The 13,647-nt window shown below is 36.2% G+C and overlaps 1 protein-coding gene across 1 annotated transcript; it reads right to left on the reverse strand.

The window, feature by feature from the left end:
• Positions 1 to 483: 483 nt before the first annotated feature.
• Positions 484 to 13,198, reverse strand: LOC109039299 (probable cytosolic Fe-S cluster assembly factor CPIJ010948). Its single transcript, XM_019054725.2, has 9 exons — positions 12,971 to 13,198; positions 11,100 to 11,195; positions 9,426 to 9,581; positions 9,133 to 9,244; positions 6,996 to 7,154; positions 5,175 to 5,423; positions 3,658 to 3,871; positions 2,872 to 3,029; positions 484 to 2,495 (listed from the first exon to the last, which is right to left on the reverse strand). The coding sequence occupies exons 1-9, from the start codon at positions 13,034 to 13,036 to the stop codon at positions 2,257 to 2,259; spliced, it is 1,449 nt and encodes a 482-aa protein (XP_018910270.1). The 5' UTR covers positions 13,037 to 13,198; the 3' UTR covers positions 484 to 2,256.
• Positions 13,199 to 13,647: the final 449 nt, after the last annotated feature.

Raw genomic sequence — 13,647 nt, forward strand, 5'->3', positions numbered from 1 at the left:
ACAATATTCAGGAAATAATACAAAAATCCGAAAAAATGCGTGCATATTTGTAAACTCGGGAATTAGGCACTTATTAAAGAGATGCAGTATTGCGATTTCTATAAATGTGATAAAATATTTAACGAAAGGAATATGAAATCTATTTCAGGCCAAAAAAAACAGAGCAAATGTACATCTAAATCCAAGTTTCTATCCAGGTTTCTGGTCTACCTATCTGTATTTTTTTAAGAAACAGAAAGGGAGAGGAGAGAAGAATTGTTTAACTAAAAATCTTCCTTTTTTAAATAAGTAATCAAGATTTTTTAACCTCCCCTGTGACAGCTCAGAGGAGAAAAAATTGTTCCTATTTACTGCTAGCAATTGAAACCACGTACCTCAAATAATACTTGATGTGAAGATTACTGTTCAGAAATGATACATCATGAATATCAATACTGAACACTAAGTTAGACTTACGATGATAACACAGAGACAAACAAAAACTTCAGGTACAAATATTTTGTATTTAATTCCTCTTTCTTTTAACAAAAATAAACCAACAAAATTCCAACAATTTTCATACAATACCACCAACATTTTCGAGAACGAATTGAATTCTGAAAAAAACATCATGTCTGCAACTTAGATGGGATGACTGTGAAGTTGACAAAAAATCATGTAACTTGAAATAACAAGGGAAGGTCGAAGTAGAAAAACTGAAATTCTGATTTAAATTTCAAAACTTTAAGACAGTAAATTCAGGAGCTCATTTTTGGTGATTCAATTAAATGGCTCATTTAGAAAACAGCTTGGGTTGTAACAGATCCTCACAGCAATTGCAACATTTTTCAAATAAATTGTACAGCCACTATCAAAACACAGTTTCAAAGATATATTAAGATGAAAATGTATCAAGGTTCATATTTTTCCACTCGTTTTTCCCCACTGACCTACTATCTTAGTTCACTCAGTGTTCATACTTCTTTGCTCTGAGATAACTTTTTTTCTGAGTTCCAATTAATCTATTATTACCTTTGACAATTGTAATTTCTTTTTTTCAGTGACAAACTTTTTGTAAATATTGCATTAATCTTGTATAGGTTAATTTTATAGAAATAAATTGAATGGTTTTTTTTTAAAAAAAAGAGTTTCTGTTTACACTGATCAGCCATTTAAAAAAAAAAACCTTTTTCAGTGATTTCTCCAAGTTCTACTTCCCACCGTAATTTTTTATTATTTTTGTTTTGCACAAATTAAAACTGTACAAAAAAGTCACCCCACCATATTGTCCAAGAAAGAATTCTTTGGCCACCAAGATGAAGCTGTTCCTGAAATGCAAGGGGCATTCGTCTACGAAGATTCTGTAGATTTTTTTTTTTAGTTTGTGTATAGGTGGAATGCAACCTCCTCAGAAGCTTTTCAAACTCCTGGACCACCACGAATCTTGAGCATCTGAGCCACAGGTTGTGCCGCTGTGTTAAGCTACTTTCTTTGTGCCTTCATTAGTTTTTTCCACCACTTCATAATAGTTTAACCATCATAGACATTCATTCTTATTTTATTCATTCCTGACAGAGTATGCAAACAAGAAGAAATTCTAACGAATGAAAATGATAAATTTCCTGAGGGAAAAAGCCCCTCACCTAATGGCGAACGTAAGAATCACAATTTTTTTAAGATATTAATAATTATTATCTAATTTTAATTGCCACTGGACAAGAGGGCTCATTCAGATATCTTGTTATCTCTTCTCACTGGTATTCCTCTCTTTTCTGGATTTCGTAGTTAATTGGATTGTTCAGAATTACTGATTTTTGCATGTGTTAGCCAAAATTAGGTAAAAAAACACAATGGTTTAAGGAAGTTCCCAAAAAAACTATGTTTTTTAGACTGGACAATTCAAACTGTCATGACTTTGATTGGGTTCAAAATTTTTGGGCAATTTCTGTGCAAAAGAGGCTCTTCGAAGCAACAAAACCAATGAATATCTACTTTCTGAATTTCCAGCACTACGGTTCCTTTCTCGAGAACAGTTACATTTCATTTATCATACAGCAACAATAAATATCACTTGAATAATGGATGTAGCTACACTTGCCAAGAAGCTCCCACTATCCACTCAGCGGTGTTCCACTTGAGCTGTTTTGTTGCCATCCAACTCCTCGTCATATACGAAACCAAAACAGCGGTTCACCCTTAAAAACTTGAAGACAGCTTCCACCATATATTCAAGGCAAATTACCACCAAAGAAATTTCACACAGTTACCTAGCCTTGTTTACCACTTGATAGTCAAGGCTGTCGTGTTTTTCTCTACTGCGTGATAGGTTGTCCGCATCATTGACTTCCCTCTGTCGCTGTGTGGTCCAAGCCACTGATTGTAAAGTTCTAAAACCGTTGGGTTTTCTTCTGGTTTATGCAGCGGCAGGCTTTCATATAAGTTTTCTAGTTTCTGGATGAGGTCACGAGAAGTGCTGTCTTCTTTCGATCTCACTTGAGCCCCACCATTTAGACACCCTGTAAAAACAGATTCAACTTTAAAATCTGGATTGAAAGTTTCCAAAAATAACTTATACCCAAGTGGAAGATTAGCATTTGTTATCGACCCAGAAATTAAATGACGTGACCACTTCCTTCTTCAAAAATACCAAATTCAATGCATCTTAAATTAGCCATAGAGAACAAACTTATCAATCTGCAAATAATTAATAATTTCTAAAAAAAATTTTCCTTTCTCAAGTATACTTTAGTTTAATGAAAAACGTCTAATGTGCTTAAAAAATGCTTCAATGATCAGTGATCAAAATTTGAATCATTTGATTTAAGGAACTTATAAAATTAAATTTGGATAAACAATAGAGAAATACACAAGTGAGAAGTACATTTCATTTACCTGAGGGACAAGCCATCACTTCAACATAGTCATAAGGGCATTTTTTCCTTTTCAGTTTCTGCACCAAATTCTGAATGTTTCTAAAACCGTTGGCAATTCCGAATCTGAGAAGGACTTTACCATCATTCTCTAAGATGACTTCACGAAAGTCAATATTCCTGAAAGGAGGAAAATAACAGGTATGTATTAGAATGTGAAGAGAGATAGAACTATTTAAAAAAAAGTGAACATCACACTAAAAGGGGTAAATCCAGTCGAATCCAGTAAATCGAAGTTTAAGAGCTCATTTAGTTTCAATGGCGAACCATTGTTTTAGAGTTCACAGCTCCTCGTGATAAGATAGCTCCAAAAAAATTGTTTGCCATAAGTCTTGTGCGTGATCTGCGCAAGTTCTCACAAAAAATTGTGGTTTTCTTTCATTTCATTGTCTAAAAGCAGGAGGTTGTCCCTATAAAGAAACCAACACATTACCTCCTCTACCTTTCTCTTTCCTGTCAGTCCAATGCCTACGAACATACATGTTATTTCAAAACATCCCAATTGCTTCATTTCTTACAATTACAGCAAGCCTCGGGTCTTGAACACCCAATAAAGTCAGACTGAAGTTACAGTTTACTTTAGTTACCAGGTTCTTTCCTGTTCATATGAGCTCGTATCCACAAATTTAAAAAATTCAAGACAAAGAATGTTCATTCAGGGGACCATCTTTAAATTTGGGGGTCCCTACAGAAAATCAGAAGAAAAGATTCAGTGACGAGAATCTGGAGTGAGACTTGATGAAGTTACCTGAGCGGTTTAAAATCCAAATGGGGTTCGATGTTTGGATGTAATATCTTGGCGGCATGAAGGAAAATTTGGTGAGCGTATCCACCAGACCCGGATCCTATGTGCCGAGAGACTTGATAATCTGGTGGTTTTGCATTCCACGGCCAATCAACGGAAGAAGAGGGCATATCCGCAAGATCTAAATTGCTGCTTGATAGTAACGCTTCTAGTTCAACTAGAGACAGAAATATTTACATGTTAACTTTGCACTTTGCAAAACAGCTAATGACAAAAGTAAAATGGCGCAGTTGTGACGAACTCAACAATACTTTGATGTTTGATAAAAGGCACGTGGTAAAACTGCAAAACCCTGAAATTTCCCGACTGTGCATGAAAATGTTTGCTGTTTCTTTACTTTTGAAAAGGAAAGTATCATTCATTTTTACATGCAACTTTGGGAGAAAATTTTGGGAACAGCAGAGAAAATTCATCATAGTTGACGGTAGTTGGTTTTTCAGGTGAGTATAAAATTTAGCTGGAAGTCTGCAAAGACTGAGCGTGATATAGGTTTATCATCGAACACTTATTTTACTATTCATGGAGCAAAACTGTCTATCTTGTAAAAAATATTTCAAGCCACGCTGATAAACTGGAATTGATCCAAAATATATCGGTTCATTTGTGATGTTCTGCAGGACAGGAAGCAAATGACATTTTAAGACCTTGCGTTATGTGCTCTGGCCCAAAATCTTGGTTGTGCATTAGTGCGATGAGAAATAGGAAGTTGAACCAAATCTTGATGTATTTGAATGAAAGTCCATTCCTCTAAGACTAGCAGTAAAGATTGAAAACATGCTTTTTCTGGTCATTGATTACTTTTTGTTGCTAGCAAATGACTGCTTAAATCTGAGCAATAGTATAAAATTAATGGCAATTTAAGGGAACGAGTCTTCTGCCTGGTTCCGATTCTTCCATGCTAATGAAGAATATTACATGAGAGTTTAAATGAAGCTTGATATTCTCAGATGAAAATTTTTTTCTTCTCAAAATTAAAATTGTTTTCTTTCAAACTGATAATTACACAAGATAAAAATTGTGAATATGATACTTTATTCAAAAAGAAAAATTCAAAGGCTTTCCGGGAATTCTAATTTTATTTAAAAAAAATTAGGCAACGTCCAGAAATTGGAATGGCTTCATTTTCGTATTTGTATGACAGGGCAAGGTCAAACCGAGTCATGTTTTGCAGAAAAAACCTATGAACTTCAGAGTGTTGCTCAGACAATGCAACAACTATAAAATGTGTAACAAACCAATTAAACATACATTCTAATTATTTTTACAGAAAAATTAATAAAGCACAGAGAATTTTACAGGAAAAATTTTGGCTCATTCAAAATGGTCGACAGCAAATAATGCAGCCTGTTGCACAATCCGAGCAGCATGGCAAAGCTATGCCATTCCTATGATGAATGTTTATTCCCATTTTTACGATTTTTTGCTCTTAGATAGTCGCAATATGCAGAGAAAATACTTACTGGCAGTGATAACACAGTCCACATCTCGAGTTTCGAACGCAGAATTATAAAATTCGTTACGAGATGCTTCTAATTTTTTATCATAACATGGCATAACGGTGAGATGATAAATTTGATTGGGGTTTATTCCTTTGATACTTGCTAGGAAATTTTTGACAAGCGAGCCCATTATTTGTTGAGGGGACTTCGTGGCACTGATGTACGGTAAAATGAAGCTGCCATGAGTTTTCTCAGCGTAACAAACCCAACCTGATGGAAATGAACAGAAAATAGAGACATTCAAGGATACATCATTAGGAGTACAAGTTCTGTGCAACAAGAGGATCTCTTTACCTAAAACAAGCCTAATTACATAAAAAATAGCCTGATTTCTTCTTGTTTTATATTTTTGAGACAGGAAACGAAGTAATATTTTGAGATTTTGTAAGAGTCTTCTTTAAAATCTAAAAGATTACTCTGTAGTGTGAATTTCTACACTACATTTCAATCTAGGTACAGATTATAATACTAAATTTCCCTATGAAAAATAAAAACTGAATGGGAATGAGGCAATATGAAATGCAGTTAGACTAATTTCTGATTGAATCTATCCATGTGGCTGATCAAAATTTTCTTGTCATCTAAAAGAAAATATGATGGCTGAACTGTGAAAATACATACTTCAGTCAATATGTATACAACAAGGTGGAGAAATGGTGCTGGGTCCACACCATTTCGCGGAGAAACAAAGCCAAGAAATACCGAAAATTAAAATTAGAGTCAAAAATAAATTTTTAGAACTCTAATGCGCTCCAGTACGAAACTGAGGGGGGGGAGAATGATGTTTGAAGAAGAGAATGAAGATGTTTCCCTGCGAAATGGTGTGGACCCAGCACCATTTCTCCACCTTGTTACATACAGTTCGGGTGTTTCCCCGCAAAATGGTGTGGACCCAGCACCATTTCTCCACCTTGTTACATACAGTTCAGGCCACTTCTTAGTGTTTAATTTTTTCATACGTATACAACTGAAATTGAGATTAATTATAGAAATTTCCTGAATATTTGAACGTCAGTATGTTCTGGACACTTTCCTGTAACTTCACATAAATGATTAAGCGGTCAAACTTTTAAAAGGCAGAAAAAATATACCCATGTAAGAAACTGATACTCGATACAAATTACTATGTGACAATAATGGTAACGTCTTCCATGCACATTTCCGTGCTATTTTAGGGCTTGACAACTTAATTCTTCATGAGCAGTAATCTGCTGTGTTAAGGAAAAACGCCGTATGAACCTTTAGGCGTCGCCAAATTTCCTTTGATTAAACACAAATTCCCTGAAAAACTTGAGAAAATTTTCCTTCCAATTTGTCAGATAATTGTGTGCGCAATTTCACGTGAAGTTCCTGAAAAATTCAAGGAAAAATATTCATAACGTTCCGCAAAAATAAACATTTTATTGAAGGAAATTTGGAAACTCTCGAATGTTCATACCGCGTTCTTCCTTAGCACGGCAGTAATAACAGCTTGTCCAGCTTATACTGACATTTAAAAATTGACGAAACAGCCCTTATTAATCCCATTATCAGGTATTAATTATTTCATCAATTATGAATAAGTCGGCATTTCTAACTTAACAGTAAATCACCCTGTATAAATGAAAAAGCAAGCTCAAGAAAAATAAAGGAGGAGCGTATTTACTGTTTGAAAAGAACTTTACAGGAACCTCAAATAGGGACACTGACTTTATAATTGCGTTGCAGTGGATGACCTCTAAATTCTCAAATCTTTATTTCTGCTCTGAATACATTTATGAGACAAAACTTGAAGAAACATACCGGGACAGGAAGATGCTAACATTGGTAATGATTCAGATTTTGGATTGTTTTGATGGTTTTGGTAACGTTCGATGAATTCATTTTGTGCCTCTAGAAGAGCAAAGTCTTCTCCGACACAACAGTCGACCACTAGGTCAGCACCTAATTTTTTCATATAACCTGAAAAACAGAATTTAGGTTGTTTACTAGGTGAGAAGACAATAAATTCCATGCTAATCGATGAAATTTTAGGAAACATTTGTTATTTCAGCAAAACCTTTTCCCCCCATTTGTGGCCGTAGACCTGCAAATGGTCCACTAAAAAATAGATTTATGGATACCCCTGAAAAGCAGTGGCCAAAGTGCGAAATGACGTACATCCGTTTGCGATGTTGCATACTTCCTGCCATACTTCACTTTTTTTTTCGGAAATCTAGTCAAAATAATTTTTAGAAAACTTCACCGTTTTTTCTCCTCTGTAGACAGAATATACTGCATAAATTTAAAGCTACAAAGTTGGCTTGTTTTTTTTTCCAAACTAATAAGATTGGAGCAAAAATGTTGAAACATTTCAATGGAGGCACATGATTTTGCACCTAAGCCATTTATAGGAGAGAGTTCTATGAAAATTTTGGTACATGAGACATTCATGAATGTCAAACTAAACCAGTTTGAAGTACCAGTCCAAAGAAAATAGTTTAAAAAATAAGCTACTTTAAATTATAATCTGCCATTTTAAGGGTACACAAATTTCCAGATTTTAATGTAAGTTAATGCTCTCTATTGGTAACAAACTGAACCAAACCTTGCAGCTTACTCTAAGGGGGGCTAGAAAGTATTGGACGATGAAATCTCAAAATTGAATTTTGTGTCTCAACTTGACAGAAATCGCTCCAGGTGCTGGAAATTTTCCCCCGTTGGATTTAGGTCCTTTTACCTATGAAGGATCATATTCAAGAGATTGACCTTTCTGTTTTATATTTGAGGTAGGTGATACTTGAGCTGATTAGAGACCTTAGTACACGGATGCAGACATTTTAAAAGAGTGATATTTCCTTCTTCGGATTTAATTACTGGAAATTGTATTTTATATGGAAAAATTTTTGAGCATTGCAAAGAAAAAACTGCGAGCAGTGTCCTGTATTTCCCAGCCAAAAGAGGGTATACAGTTGCGCGTACAAGAATCCAAGTTTGAACCCCAAGATCGCAGGTGAAAACTTCAGAAATTGTTTTTTAGATACTTTTTTTTTCGCATTTCACAATGGGCCTGTTGCAAACTTTTGCTAGAGCAAAACTAAGAGTTGTTTCTTATAGATAATGCCTCAAAAATCACGATGAGCGCATTGGCAAACTCTGAAATGCACTCATAACTTCACAATCTGCGTAAGAAATTTGCGGTTTTTTGAGCTTCCCGCTTCAAAAACGATACTACGGCACAGGTGAACATTTTGTAAGAGGAGTCGTTCCATCGTCGGCAATAATCATCATGGCCGACGCCAATCCGCCAAAACACGTGTGATGGGACGAGATAATACCTGAACTGGATTAGACCAGATAACAATCGGTGTGTTAACGTTCATATTTTCCACGCCCGAATTGATTGACCTTGAACTCTCCTTGAATTACGCGCGGAACTGCGTGCAAGCGTCGGCCATGATGAATATCGCCGACGATGGAGCGACTCCTCTAACAAAATGTTCACCTATGCCGTAGTATCGTTTTTGAAGCGGGAAGCTTAAAAAAACGCAAATTTCTTACGCAGATTGTGAAGTTATGAGTGAATTTCAGACTTTGCCGATGCGCTCATCGTGATTTTTGAGGCATTATCTACAAGAAACAACTCTTATTTTTGCTCTAGCAAAAGTTTGCAACAGGCCCATTCATACTTTTGTAATTTTACATTTGATTTGGCATTTTTAATGCTGCATGCAGAAAAGTTTGCAAACCCTCCTTGAATAGAGTATCTGTCGATTGGTTGATCCTGAGACAAACTAGAGGTTGATCAAGAGATGATTCTTAGCTGACTGATTGATATGTTCCACCAAAAGACACATTAAAATTATTTCAACCTTTGAGGCAAAAATCATTGACAAATGTAACTTCAATTATATAAGATATCAATTAAGAGCACCAATGGATAAAATAGAGTAAATTTTACCTGATAATCTTTCTGCAGTCTCTGTAGGTTTCAGATTATACCTCACTGCTAGAGAGAGAATAGGTTGCACAGATATAGAGACAACTATCAGTTTGGCTTGCTCTGGTGCTGACTGTAAAATAAGGTTACAAAAAATTAAATGAAAGTCAAGAACTTATTTGCTCATTTTATGATGTTATTACTACTATTGTATTAAAAATCCCTTCAGTTATTTGCAAACAGCTGCTGACAGCTGTGATAGCAAAAAATATTCTGCGTAATAAAATTATTAGAGAAACAACACATTTACGGACCTGTTTCAATTGAAGATTTTCTTCGAAAACTCTGAGCATTTCCTCTTGGCTTTGTTGGGTGACAAGCACAGTTTCAGCTGAGGTGATGCATCCACTGCAAGCCAAGCAGTCGTTCAAAGATATATCAACCCTCTTCAGCCGTTCTGCATCTCCACCCTGCATGAGAAATTCAACCAGGTGAGTCAAAGTAATCGAGGTGAAAGGTGATCAAAAAGAAGAGTGATTTATTATAAGGAGGAACTACTTACACACAGAAAAATACAACAAAAATCAAAACCATGAGCAGTGTAAGGGATTGCTCTTCATAAGCTACAGCTGCCTCTCATTTCTGGGTTAAAGAGACTAGAATCGATGTTGATGAAAAATTGAAAAGTGTCTTGGAGCAAAAGGAAGTAGAAAAGTAAAAGATGAGCAGAGACAAATCTGCAGGGCTGCATATTGTTCTGGACTTACACAATTTTCTGCAACGCACTGCGTTTCCGAAATAAGGTCAACTCAACGCTTTGATTTAAATTTTGTTAAATTTTTGGATGATTTGAGAATGTGCAGCAAAGCCGCATTAAAAATCAGAAAACTTTTTTTTTTTAAAAAAAAAAATTGTTCTCTTAGCAGGTAGCTAAGCACTTGGAGGCACAGTCAGAAGAGTAACATTTGTCAAGTTCCATAAAAAATTTGTATTTTAACTATCTGGGACCCCAGAAAGAAAATTGTCACCTGCTTTGTTCATCCAAGTGGCAGACAAAGGTGTAACATTGTACACGTGAATATCTTTGCATATGTGAGTGAAACTACCAGACCACGTATCTTGTTTGCGGAGTTTAAAAAATTCGGCTCCCATCTTCCTTTTTCGAAGGAGAACAAATCATATCATTTCTTGAAATTTTCACATAATTTTCTTCGAAGGAAAGATACGAAAGTTTTCTGAAAAAACAACATGACTAGTTTTCCATTGAAAAGAATAAAGTATGACAGGAAGTCTGCGATGTCGCAAACCAAGATTTGTGGTCTGGTAGTTTCACCGTCGATTTGTACTGGATTGGAGAATTTTAAGGCATGAACCATGGAAGTAATTTTCAAACCTATGTCTTATAAACTTCTAATTTCTAACCATCATGATTTAGAGTCAGTTTCACATTTTTGGGGATTATTTGGGCCGAAATGTTAGCAAAGACTCCTTGAAGCAGTGGTAAGGTAAGTACCAACAATTCAATTGAAAATTTCCTTCTTGACAGTGGACACTTGGACAGTCGCAAATCAAAGGCAAAACTCCCAAACCACTTATCTCGATATCAGTGTCTTAATATACCTGCCTCCATTTCATTCCTTTGAAAGACGACAGATAAAATCATTCATGTAAGTTTTTCCAGAATTGACATTACCTAAGTAGTTCACCTTTTAAAAATAAAGTTTGACAGGAATTTTACAAGGTCACAAACTAAGATTTGTTGTTTGAGAAATTCAACTTTGAAATGTAAATGTAAAATCCGACTCTACTACAGATGAATAAAATGCAACAATATGAAAGAGTGACCCTGTTAGGAATGCATTGATAAAAACTACTTTCCTTTGCAAAAAAGTTCCTGAAGTTTTCACTATTCCGATTCATCATGTGTCAAAGTAACTTTTACAGTAGGGGTAACTTATGACAAAATAGCTAATACAGACAATACTCACCGCTTTAATTTGAACATAAGAGCCGTCATTTTCGATTTTTATCTTGGAGCCTGTGCTGGTGGTACTTTTTTCGACTTTGATTGGCTTGATACATTCCTGAAAATACAAAAAGTTTTTTAACTAAAAAATTGTAATATCTTGAGTGCTGGAACTTGAAATAACAAGCATGATCAAAGGTATAGTATTCAGGGTTTTGACCAATATGAATTTTCTTTCTGTTTTCAATGTAATCACCATCTCTTTAGCACGTATAGAGAGTCTCTAAAAATTCAATATCCCTTCGCTTTTGACAGTTAAATCAAGTTATGAAAAGTTTTCTCCTGGGCGGCTATGGTCCTTCTTTTGGCTAAAAAGTCAAAATCTTAGTTAAGTGGTTGCTTGACGTGAAGTTTACTTGGAAAGTCCTTAAACCTTTCGAGCACTAGAATTACTAGAGGTGTCGTCAGCTAAGTTGGAATTTGTTTACTTTTGGTTTGCAAGCTGAAACTTGGAATAACAAGCATAATCAAAGGTATAGTATTCAGGGTTTTAACCGATATGAATTTTCTTTCTCTTTTTTCAATGTAATCACCATCTCTCTGACACACTCTGTGACTCGTTCGAGGCATCTCATCTGAGACACTCTATACGTCGATAATATCCACATGAAAACATCCGACTCTCGTGGAAACAAGAACACAATCTTTGAAAGGATTTTAAATACTTTTAATCCTTGTAACACTTTAATTTTTAGCCACACAGAAATCAAAACCACATAAAAGTCACGGATTATAACTAATAGGTAGTTTTTATACAGTGTGATCGTGAGACGGGTGTTTTTAAGGTGGATAGTAGCGAACGATGGTCTGTGCAGAGTCCTAACTTCGTCGTCTGCACTCACAAACTGAAAGTAAAAAAATGCCAACTTAGCTGACAACACCTGCTTTTTATACCAATTTCAAAAAGCCTATCGGCTAATCTCAAGCTTATTACCCCAGCCCCAGGTGACCATTGTCTGAGACCATCAAACTCAAATTACCTGGTCGGGAATCGAACCCGGGACCTCTTGGTCATAGGGCCAGCCCTACAACCACTACACTACAGAAGGCCGACTTCTAGGGAGAAGAGACGGAGGAGAAAGGCGGCTGGTAGAAGGAAAAAGATGTAGTTTGCCCATTTAACCCAAAAATAAAATAAGACACTGTTGAAATTTAAGTGGGCACAACAAAAATAGAAACGATTTTTTACGCGGCACAGGTAGGGCTATGCCTTGTCTTATTTTGCCAACATAGCCAGTTAAAGTTACAAAAATCAGGTAGCAGAGCAACACATCTACCTCAGTGGCAAGACCAATCCTCACAGGTCACTGCACAAATGACTGCATTGCGCAGCTTTTTTGAAATCCACTCCTCCGCCCAGCCCTAACTCGCAGCACTCAATGCTACGTCACAATGGGTGCTCCCATAAGAAAAACATTGCAGGCACTCAATACTACATCACTGCGCAGTAGAGTTTTAAAACTCGTCCTGGGGAATGACTGACCTGTGTGGATTGGTCTTGCTCAGTGGGTCCTTCGGGTCATGACTTTCCACTGAGCCATGATGCTCATCCCCAAAATTAACAGAGCTCCCCTGAAGTTTGCGAATAGCTTGCTGGCGTCAGGTTCATAACCATTGATGTGTAATTAGCTACCTTCGGAAACACATTTTCAGGACTCAAATACTTTTTCGTCACTCTCCTTATCTCTTGAAAGGATCAGGGTCTAACCATTACAGAAGATCAAGCAGTCCATCGTATTAGTACGTGTACCCCCAACATACATGATGCTTATTCCATCATCCTGAGGCACATATACAATGTATAAAAATGAAATAAAGTTGAGGGGGCCTTACCAACGAAGGTGTGATGAAGTCGTCCAAGTCAGTAAGTTGGAGTACACCGCTGAATCCTGCTGACATTTTAATTGATGAATTTCTGAATGAGGTTGCACGATCACTCACACGAGACACTCATCGGAGTTAGATATGAAATTATTACATGGAGGATATTTTAATTTGCGGTATCAGAATATCATATCTCCGCGTGTAAGAGGTTAGAGACTGTGAGGGACTTTGTTGTTGTCATGCACTTGTCCACTTACTTTTAGACCCGATCGAATGTCGATATTTTCCCGTTAGAAGCTATGGTAAAGAATCGATAATTACAAGTCGTCTGTTCCGAACACTCTATCTATCGATCTTTTCCCATAGGTTCTAGCGACTTGACAACGAATCAACGATCTATCGATTAGTTCTCTTACCATCCGTTAGAGGCGCTAAACTACAAAACAGAAAATGAAGGCCGTCATTATTCTCTGAGAATAAAAATTTTCAAGAGAATTTCTCTTGCTCCCTTCAAGAGAAAGAGAGAGTTGAATCTGTAAAAGGAGAGCACAAGGAGAGGGAGAATTAGACCATGCAGTCGCCAAATTGTGCTATGAATTGGATGTATTTTACGTTTTCGTAATGTATGTGGAAATTTTCGTTTGCTGTTGCAATCAGGCATTGCTGATAAACTACACGTGACGTCA

The sequence above is a fragment of the Bemisia tabaci genome, chromosome 8 (assembly GCF_918797505.1).
Source record: "Bemisia tabaci chromosome 8, PGI_BMITA_v3".
NCBI lineage: Eukaryota > Metazoa > Arthropoda > Insecta > Hemiptera > Aleyrodidae > Bemisia > Bemisia tabaci.

Excerpts from the sequence above, each read along its gene's own strand:
- LOC109039299 (XM_019054725.2), bottom strand. The coding sequence starts at position 13,036 with ATGTCAGCAGGATTCAGCGGTGTACTCCAACTTACTGACTTGGACGAC. Across the intron at positions 5,424-6,995 it reads GTTAGCATCTTCCTGTCCCG|GTTGGGTTTGTTACGCTGAG; the intron begins GTATGTTTCTTC and ends CATTTCCATCAG. Across the intron at positions 2,496-2,871 it reads AGTGATGGCTTGTCCCTCAG|GGTGTCTAAATGGTGGGGCT; the intron begins GTAAATGAAATG and ends CTGTTTTTACAG.